Genomic DNA, 11161 nt, shown 5'->3' with positions numbered 1-11161 from the left:
TCATGACCCTAATCAAATGTCTTTCTGGCAAATCAAGGTCACTGACAAAGAAAAAAATGTTTTAAAAATAAATGTTTAAGCATAACTTTATAATTAAAATTTACTGGAGGCTGGGAAGAAAGGTTGTTGACATAAGAAAGTGCAGTGACCGAAAGTGCAGTGACCTTGACCCAAAGTCTGTACTTCCTGTCCAAAGCTCCAACGGAAGACCTACTCGTTGCTTTGCAACGAGCTCGGCTCTAGTTGAATTATACATTTTTAGAGGGCAGGTGTAGATCGGTAGCATTATAATAATGAAGGACAAAGGTCAGGAGAGGGTCAGGGGTTCAAAGCCAATTGATGGAGAGAAAAAATGCTACTGCAGGATGCATTATATGGCATTGACATGGGAATATGGGGTGGGTGGGGGTTCTCAATTTTTTCTCAAGAACTATATATATAGAGTATGCCATGATGTTATATTAATTAATTTACAGTTACTTATATGAAACTGCTGAAATAATTTCAGTTGTATTTGGTTCATAAGTTTCTACCTTTTGATGCCCCCTGCTGTTTAAAACTTGAGGAATAACCTATACTTGGGGACTTCATCACACTGAACTCTCTATTAAAGTTGTGTCTCATTAATCATGGATCTACTTTCCATGCTAGAACGAAGCTGAGCAAACATATTGAGAATGTCTATCTTAAAATCTTCAATAAAGGCATTTAGCAGAGAATTTCTGAGCAAGGGTCAAGAAGCTCCAAGATAAAAAGAGACCAAATATGATCATTTATTTCAAAAGTGTCATTTCATTTAAGAATAAAGCAATTTCAAATACGCTCCCTCAGGGTTATGCAGCACCTAGTTGACTTAGGGAACATGAACATCATAAATTAATTCATAACTTTCAAGTCCACAATCATAATCATGTGTTTACTGTTTTACCATTGCATGTACAAGAGGGAGTTTGATTTTAAAATTATATTTAACAAGTTATTCACTACCTCGACCTTTAGCCAGCAGGTTGTTGCATGGATAGATGAGCAATTTTTTTTGATAATTTGAAATTGAGGAGTTTATATATGTGACATGTATAGACTATAGAGGTTGTCTTGGAAAATTGTTTTTCACTTGTCCTTGATGGCTCACAGACACTGCTTTGTTTTACAGGCTGGTTGGAAGGAGAGTCATGCTACATTTGTGAATGAACTGAAGAACCTACAGACCCAGGGCTTAACCCTGATGGGCCCCGCCTTGAAGCATGCATTCGACCTTCTCAATATTAATAGAATGCAGACAGGCATTGACACTTATGGACAGGTAACAATATAGATTTTCTTTTTACTCATTTTGCTAGATACATACCAATGATACCATGATAGAAAGGTTTAAAGAGAGTAGATTTTGAATTTATTTAAAATGTTAAAAGTAAATTTTGAATTGAAATTATTAGCTCACTCTCTGTGAGAAGTTTGAAATGTTAACTGTAGAAGTGATGTTGAGATTATTTTAATTTAGGGTCGGTGTCCATTTTACCTGGAGCCCGCTGTGATAATTGTAATCACTGATGGAGGGAAACTGACCACAATGAATGGAGTCCAGCCTGAGGTACAAAAAATTAAAATCATAGTCACATGACATAAACACTCGTACTCAACTCATGCTCAAATAAATTCATCATAGTCACATGGCATAAAAAAAACAACCCATGCTCAAATAAATTTCTCATGGTCACATCATGTAAAAACTTGTCAATAATCTCAAATCTCAGTAATTTAGCAGTAAGAACTCAGACCCCACCAAAGCTCAGTAATTTTTAATACAAAGGAGCCTCATTTATCCGAAAGTTTTGGTTCCCATTCAGTTTGTACGTATATGTGAAGTGTCCAAATACCTGAATTACCAGTTAAACATGACAGTATAACATTTAGAAATTCCTTTCTATGAAAAATCGTCCGGATACTGACGGATCCGAATATCAGGTGTCCGTATATCTGAAGGTCCACTTTGATCACCTACATGTATGACAAAAAGTTGCATCCAATCAAAACTCTAGTTTCCATGGTTACAGTTATAAGATTGACCATAAAGGTCAGACCCAGTCAAAGCTCAGTTATAAAATAATACTAAATAAACTCAGATACATTGCCTGAATTAGAAAATGGAATGATTAATCTTTCCATTGTTTTACAGATAAACCTGCCCATGAACTCTGTTGTACCTGGATCTGAGCTGACAAAGGAACCCTTTAGATGGGATCAGAGGATATTCGGACTAGTGCTGAGGTTGCCTGGAAACGTTCCGGTTGACATGACAACCAATACATTCATTCCCTCTGCAGAGAATCATCCATTGGATGCTATGTGTGATGTCACAGGAGGTAGGGATTCTAGAAGGGAGGAATGTGTGGAATAATTAAAAATCTAAATTAAAAAATTGAAATGAAAAACTAGAATAAAAAAATTGTTCAGGCAAATCGGTTTAATCAATTCAGTCCTAATATATATTCCGGAAAATGATTTTTAAAATAATTCATATATTTTTTAGTGCGTTAAAAACACTGTGCAGCAAATCATTAGAACAGTTTTAATTAAACTTTTTACAATATATTTTTGTTTTTGAATTTAGGTAGATCATATGCTGTGCACACCCAAAAGATGCTGAATGGAGCACTGGAAAGTTTAGTTCAGAAAGTACAGGGAGGAGTTGTGATAAACTTTGAGAAAATAGGGCCAGACCCACCTCCTTTAGAAATCAAAACTGAGAATGGCCTTGATAGTAATGGAAACACAAAAGGTACAAAAGACCCAATATCTTAAAAGAGTTTTAGACATTTAAAGGTATAAAAGTTGTAATATTTTAATGGAGAAAAAAGAATACCAGTATTTTGCAGACTTTTGAAATTGTGCGAGATGTAAACCAACTTAGGAAATAACACAACAGAGCCAGTCTAGTATACTGTATACAGGGTACTTTTCGCCCCGTCTTATTTTCGCCCCTTTCGCCTTATTGATTGGGCGAATTTAAAATGGGGCGAACTCAAATTACACAGCATAATTTTTTTAAAAGAACTATGACTGGGCGAATTTAAAAGGGGGCTAAATTGTTCGCAAGCACAAAAGGGCGAAAATAACCCTGTATACAGTAGTTGTAAGATACTGCATTCCATGGAAGTTAGAGTGATGCCATCTATACATGTATTTTGTCTTTCTACTTCTGAATATTATTATATGCACTGTATGCCTGTAAAGGCCCAGAATCGATTTCTGTGAATTTTAGGTATTGCTCAGTTATGAAATTCAAGTAAATGTGTAAACATGAGAACTTTTGTCTCTAACCTATTGTGATGAATTATTGTTTTGCACAATTCCAGAAAACCAGGACATTAACACACCAATCAAGTTGGAGTTGGAGGAAGAGAAGAAGACAAACTCTCCGATGATGGGTCAGTCCGTGCCTAATAACAGTTGGCACAACTGTCGACGACTCATCTACGTCCCCCGCTCGGCTCAGAAGGGCTACTCCGTCGGGCACTGGCCCATTCCTGAGGCTTTCTGGCCGGACACAACTAATTCCACTCTAGTAAGGCTGATTTATATATATCTTAGGCCTGTTCAACAAAGCAAACGTTCGCATGTGCTCATCAAAATTCCTTATACCTCCAATAGAAATATTTGCGAGTGCTCGCTCTGTTGAACCCCTCGGACTTCTTCATTAAAAGAAAATTAATTTATGAATTAAGTGTTTCTTTACATTTATTTTCCATGGTATCAAAAAAAGAATCTCTTCATATGTCTCTGGTATATTTAGTTCTTTTATGTATTCAACATTTGGTTCTATTCTTATCTTTGTGCAGCCTCCCCGCTCGGCCCACCCTGCGGTGAAGTTTTACTGCTCCCCCTGTGAGCCCATGGTGATTGGAAACCTCCCGTTTGATAAGTACGAGTTGGAGCCCTCCCCCCTCACCCAGTACATCCTGGAGAGGAGGCAGCCCAACTCCTGCTGGCAGGTCTTCATTAATGGCAGTGCTAAATATAGTGACGTGGGACACCCCTTTGGGTATCTGAAGGCCAGCAGCACCCTGAGCTGTGTGAATCTGTTTCTAATGCCGTACAATTATCCTGTGCTGCTTCCTTTATTAGGTGAGTATTTTATCATGAGGTGAGTTCATTACTAAATACAGGTAATTGTTTTATGAATTGAATGCAGGAACAGTAAAATTTGGAGATTGATTTTTCAATAAAAGAAACTCAGGTAGACTCTAAGCAGGCACTCAGCATGATTCCTCATCCACACATGTATAGGTCATTCATCTCATTCTTTGCTCAGTTTTATTTTGTATAATAATGTTAAGACCAGCTAATATTCTGGGAATCTGTTGAATTTTTTTTGACTGGAAAATTGAATAAAGACTGAAATGAATGACCTTTGCACTTGATATGAAGACCAATCAATGATAGATTTTGTCTTCTCAATTCAGCCTATCTAGGCAGCTTCCCCTCTGTCCAATGGGATTCCAGCTGGTTGCCATGGCACCCTAAAGCCTTCCTCTGATTGGACAGTGGATGGCAACAGCCTTTTCCTCAATCCACACACAAGTGAGGCATTTTCCCTCCAAAAGACATAGAGTTACTGTTAAATTTGGTTGGATGTTGATGTAATGAAAAAGTATTAAAACAGTGGTTGTATATCTATATATATGATCTTGTAATGCATTATGAAAAAGAAATGGTTTGCATAGAAGCAAATATGATGGAATTCTTTTATAGTACTAGAAGTGTTCCAATATTAGTTGAAGAATTAAGAGTTTCAAGTTTGAAACTTGATTTAAAAAATTTGTTAATGTACATGTAAGTGATCTTGCCATGTGTATTTCATTTTCAGATTTCTGACCATGCAGCTGAGATATTAGCAGATTAAGATCACTTTCCTTCTAACATTGATAATTGTCCCCAGTATTGACCAGTCCTTACTTGTCTTTCAGATGAACTGTTCAAAGTTCACAAGCTGAAGCCAACACAGAAATGGCGAAGTCAATTTGACACGTACCTCAAAACCATGCCATCATATTATGCTGGGGTAAGTACCGGATATCTTTTGAGATTGGTTGGTTAAATTTTCTTTCCAGGATAGATATGAAAGCATAAATTTTAATGTACATCCAAACTCTAGCTAATAAGTTGTGACCAAGATTCTGACAAGTATATTGTAATGTATTAGGGATTTCAGGGGGACCAGATTTTGATACATTGATAAATGTGTAATATATCATGTTCATTGAATGGTATATGCAAGATAAAATTGGGGGAGCTGATAGTTTCCCAGGTTAATTAGGTGAAGTTTTTTGGAGCAGTTTTCTTTTTAAGAACTTCTATGCCCTATATTGATTAGACATGCATGGAGGATGCATCTAGTGTGTTTCATTGTACCAGTCATAGTTTCAGATGCTGCAATTTGCAGCAAAGGAATGACCAGGTTAATGTTTTTGGAGCAGGTTAACATTTTTGGTGCAGTTTTTGGTGTAGGTCTCATTTCCAAGTAACTATGAGCCCTATGTTGACCAAACTTGCATGGATGGTACATCTAAGGATGCACATTACCAGGCTTGCTTCGGATGCTGAATTTGACCTAGATTTTCCGGTTGAGTGAACAGGTTAATGTTTTTAGTGCAGGTCTCATTTCCAAGTACCCGATAACTGTAAGCCCTATGTTGACCAAACTTGCATGGGTGATACATCTAAGGATGTATACTACAGACTTGCTATACTCTGACCTACATTTTCCAGTTGAGTGAACAGGTTAATGTTTTTGGTGCAAAAATAATTTCCAAATTAACTATAAGCCCTATGTTGACCAATCTTGCATGAATGATACATCTAAGGATGCATATTACCAGGCTTGCTTCGGATGCTGAATATGACCATCATTTTCCGCCTGAGTGAACAGGTTAAAGTTTTTGGTGCAATTTCCACACAAATAATGACCAAACTTGCATGGATAGTACATCTTAGATGCATTTACCAGACTTGCTTCAGATGCTGAATCTGACCTACATTTTCTGGATGAGTATTAAATTTTTTGGTACAGGATTCATTTCCAAGTAATTATGAGCTCTTTAATGACCAAACTTGCATGAATGATACATGTAAGGTTGCATTCTACCAGGCTGGCTTCAGATGCTGAATCTGACCTACATTTTTTTCTGGATGAGTGAAGAGGTTAAATTTCTATGCAGGTTTCATTTCTAAGTAACTATAAGCCCAATGTTGTGCAAACTCGCATGGATGATACATCTTAGGATGCATACTAATGGACTTGCTCCGGATGCTGAATTTGACATACTTTTTTCAATAATGGACCAGGTAAAAGTTATAGGTGCAGGTCTATTACCAAGAAACTATAAGGCTTATATAAACCAAACTTGCCCAAATGATGCATCAAGGGATGAAAACTCTCAAACTTGCTTAAGATGCTGGATTTTAATCACATTTTCATGATGAAGAACTAGTTTGAAGTTTTTATATAGGTCTATTTCAAAGTATCAGATTAAAATTGCATAAATTTTGCATTTTTGGATGTACACTTTTTCTTGGGTAATTGTGTGACTTTGCCTTAATATATCATTCGTTGAGGTGATGGTGTAATCTTTGATTACCTATGTTTTTCTTCCTTGACAGCCCTTGAAAAGAGCCTTGGCCAGAATGGGTGCCCCTAATCTAGTCCCTGACAATATGGATAACAGTCTGAGTTATAGTGTAATCACCTACTTAAAGAAACTCAAAAACCAGGTGAGCTTAGTTTGCCCCTAATGATTACCGAACAAGATAAATGTATGTTTATTGAAAAGGATATATATGAAAGTTTTGTTAATGAAACGAGAGTTTATGAAATTTATTCATTAACACTGATGAATTCTGCATTTGTTTTCAGGCCAAGATTGAGATGGATCGGTTGATAGCATCTGTTGGTCAGAAGGTTCCTCTTCACGAGGGTATTAAAGTGGACTCTAGGTATAGTCCCTTACTCTGATACCTAATTTACAGGGTGTGGGGGGGTGTTCAAGCATGTTTGTATATTGCTGAAAATTCTATGCATCATGCATATATATATTTAAAATTTTTGTGATAAACATGCAGAAGTCTGTGCAAAAACAAAAACAGTAAATATAAATCACAATTCAGACTTCATACATGAGTCTAAGATCTATGTTTGATTTTCAGAACTAAGACCTCTGTTCTACAGAGGCGGGACTTTAACCAGTTGTTACAGAACGCGGGCGGGAATCTCCAGAACCTAAAGCAGGAACTGAACGATTACAACACGTTCACTGTCGCGGTGGCCGACAGGGACATCAAACCTCAATATTACAGGTAGGTCAATGTCAAACCTTAATACTATAGGTAGGTCAAGGTTGTCAATCCTCAATATTACAGGTAGGTCGAGGTTTTCTTCTATAAGCAAGTGAAGGTCATGTACTGAGTAATCATTTAATGCGTGGAGATCAAAGTTTGTGGGCAAGCAAAATTTTATGTAAGTAGGGATATAATTTCATGGGTTATTTATTTACGTACAGCAGATTCAGTGAATCAATATATTTACAAAATAAACTTTCATGGTGAAGTAAAATAGTGGATGGATACAGAAGTGAGAGGAATGTGAAGCTGAGAAAGAAATTAAAAAAAAAAAATTGACTCATTTTGTTTTAGCTTGATTTCATGTCTTATCTCTATTTGTAGAAATCCGTATGATATACCTCGAAAAAGCCTTATAGATCAAATAGCTAGAATGAGATCAAATTTTCTACAAAAGTCCTACCATAGAACAAAACTTGTGGATGATGGTATGTATCACAAACCATGGAATACACTCTTTAATAATTTAGATAATCTTAAATATAATCTGATTTATTTTTTTAAAAAGCTCATCTTTATATTTAGGTTAACAAACTCACTGAGTTAAAAAAAAAAATAAGCTGTTGATATGTGATGTAATGCCAGGGACCAAACTAGACCCAGAATTTAGGGAGACTTCACTTCTCCCTCAAAGTAATTTAATTTTTATGGTTTTCAATAAAGGGGTTGCAAATGTTAAGACCACTTAAACTTCGCTTTTGTAATAAATGATGGCAAAGTTTGCAGCTCAAAAGCGACTATTTCGCCTCAGTCACCCCTGGGTTGGTCCTTGAATGCATACCTGTAAATAAATATTACTGTATACAGGGAAATTTTCGCCCATGTTTTATTTTCGCCCCTTTCGCCCTCTTCTTGATAGGGCAAATTTAAAACGGGGCGAATTTAAATTACACAGCATAAACTCTTTAACAGAACTATGAATGGGCGAATTTAAAACGGGGCAAAATTGTTCGCAAGTTTAAAAGGGCAAAAATAAGACGGGGCAAAAATAACCCTGTATACAGTAATTCTCTGGATAAAAGTGTATGTTTTAAACTGATTAAAGATTGATTGATAAATTACCAAACATTGCAAGCCCACAGTATTTTTACCGCACAACAGATTTTAACGGAACTTTTTCCAGGTTATATTTTTCATTAAATTTAAACAGCCAGCCCCATTTTGCTGTCCGAGAGCTGAAAATGCTTATAGTTCTTGCCAGCGCGGTCATACCTTGTGTTAAATCCATTTAAGGTCAAGGTAAGTAGATGTTTTACAGTGTCCTTATGAGCAGAGGCACAGGACAGACAAATTGACTCCTTATTAACTATACTCATTACTATCAATTAAGAACTTAGACAAATTTAATCTCTGATAAGTTAATAAAAAACCAGTCACAAAAATTATTGACGCTATTTACATTTGGCTTTCTCCTTCTTTGCCTGCCTCACACTTTATTCATTTACTTGGTGCATTAAAAGTGGACCATGGTAATTTTTTTTGCAATGAAAAGGTTAAACTCCTATAAATGAAGCGTAAACATGGGAGGAAACTGTGTCGGTATTCTAGATTAAATATGCTATGAAAATTTTTTTTATGATAAATTCTTTTGAAACTTTGAATTGATAATTTTAGAGAATTATTTTGCTTGTCTATGGAATGTTCATTTCTTTCTTTAATATTTTTGATAGTGAGAAGGATACATTTTCAATATGTCCATTGTTTTTGACATTACAGATGAACATGGTTGATGAGGCTGATGACCCGACAATAGATAAGCCGTCCAAGCGTCGGAGCTTAGAGAGTCCCTCTCCTGGTCCCAAAAAACGCAAAGTCGGTCAGTATTTATACATGTATTCTCAAAACATGGCCTCTTCTTGATCTGTTGAACTTATTCAAGAGTTATCTTTCTTTTGCTATTGCATGTAATTTAAGAGCACTGCCTCCATTTTGAAAATAATTTTTTTTTTAATGAAAAATTGCATGATTTTGTTTATTACGAAATAACAAAATTTGGATCTTGTAAAATCATCTGCTTTTTGTGTTCTGAATCCTCTAGGTCCGCTCCCCAAGGACTACGTGTTCAGTAGATCCCCCACCCCTTCCCCACCTGCCTCTCCCATACTGGACCAGATGATAGAGGAAGACTTCAATCCAAAACCAGAACCTACAGGTAATATATTACAGAAATAAAATATATTACAGAAATAACATTACTCTCCTATCTAGAGGTCAGGACAGATAAAAATTTTATTTTTGTTTCAAGGGCCCCAGTGTTGAAACGTTTAATATATTTTGCAATTTTTAGGTTATTTTGTTTCAAGGACCCTAGGGATGTGCGATTTTATCGTCAATATCTTTTTTGTTTTGTGTATTTTTCGGATTGATACCGTTATTTAGGTACATATTATGAAATTAATTTATTTGTTCAATCTTTCAAATTACAATTGCAAAAAGTTAAAAAATGTTGTAAAAAGTGGAACGTTTTGTCCAAACATAATTGATTTTATATACATAATTTCAAGAACGTAAAATGTTGTTTTTCTAGCATATTTTTTAGAAAAATAATGACTTTTCATATAAAATCATTGTAAAAACTGCTTTTCAAAATATTATGATATTATCGTGATATTGTGAGAAAAAATCGTGATATATCGCGATACGAAATTTTTGGCGATACCCATCCCTAAAGGACCCCTTTTCATTTATGTTTTGATGAATTTGACAAATTATTTGATTTATGTCAGTTCATATGATAATTATATATGGTGTTTTCAGATTATGAATGCTGGAATTCTTCTATTTTACGTTTCTTTATGTCCTTGATTTACGGTATAAGCAGAAAATTTTAGCAAGGATTTAATTTTGGCAATTTTAGTAGGAGTTTTGAGATTGGTAAATTTGAATATTGCTAATACGTTTAATTCCTTAAAAAGATTTTCCGAGACAAACCTCTAAATTTGCATTTCACTAACATTTCAAATTACATGGTATTCAGTTTGACTTTTATTTTGTTTTGTTCATAAAGGTAAAATTTATGTTTAATGTTTCACATTTGATCTTTTTCTCTTGCAGATTACGACAACTTGTTTCACCAATTAAATTCAGTCCAGGGAAATGTGGAACTTAAGTGCGCGTTTATCAGTGATGTCATTCGTGAAGCCAGTCGCTTCAAGAAAAAGGTGCTAATCCAAATGTTGGAACAATTTCAGAACTCGCTGATGCAAGTGGAGGGGAGGAAACGTAACAGCTTCACCATGGAAACCAGATGATATTCAATTTCTCAGACAATTTCAACTTATTGTGACAAGATTATATTCCTCAATGATAACAGACGAAATCAATCTGTCAAAAATTTACTTCATTGTTGCATTATGAATTTATGAGGCATATATTTAGATCAAAGAAAATGAGAGAAACATTATGAAAAATCTTTTAATTATGATTATTAATGAGGATATGATAATTAAGCAATACCACTGTGTTCAGTTGATAGGAGATGTCGTATTTTGACATGCTGATCTGTGATATATCATCTATCATTACATGAGTATGTCTGACATATAGATCAGGACTTTTAAATCTTTTTTTTTCACTGTGTGGATAAACAGTTTGTGGATTGTTAATTTAAATTTTTATCAATAAATATATATTTAAAACATATTTTGAATCTTCTTTGAAATTTTGCATTTATAAAAGATTTATGCCAAACCAATCTTGCATGAATTTTTTTAAGCTCGCAGTTCATTTTGGCCATTTAAGGATATCCAAAAATATACTTACCTAA

At 35.1% G+C, this 11161-nt stretch overlaps 1 protein-coding gene across 1 annotated transcript; it reads left to right on the top strand.

Moving 5' to 3' along the window:
* Nucleotides 1–293: 293 nt before the first annotated feature.
* Nucleotides 294–10774, top strand: LOC134240339 (integrator complex subunit 6-like). The gene is made up of 16 exons (XM_062722439.1): nt 294–398; nt 1154–1303; nt 1502–1591; nt 2177–2363; nt 2612–2779; nt 3357–3565; nt 3840–4125; nt 4968–5062; nt 6661–6771; nt 6914–6993; nt 7204–7353; nt 7720–7823; nt 8597–8634; nt 9112–9211; nt 9434–9547; nt 10450–10774. Exons 1-16 carry the CDS (start codon nt 294–296, stop codon nt 10644–10646), a joined length of 2184 nt encoding a protein of 727 aa, XP_062578423.1. The 3' UTR covers nt 10647–10774.
* The last annotated feature ends 387 nt before the right edge of the window (nt 10775–11161 follow it).

The sequence above is a fragment of the Saccostrea cucullata genome, unplaced genomic scaffold (genome assembly GCF_032062105.1).
Source record: "Saccostrea cucullata isolate Sc308-1 unplaced genomic scaffold, CSIRO_AGI_Scuc_v1 ctg17289, whole genome shotgun sequence".
NCBI classification, from domain to species: Eukaryota; Metazoa; Mollusca; class Bivalvia; order Ostreida; family Ostreidae; genus Saccostrea; species Saccostrea cuccullata.
This window is presented reverse-complemented; position numbering and strand designations above follow the sequence as displayed.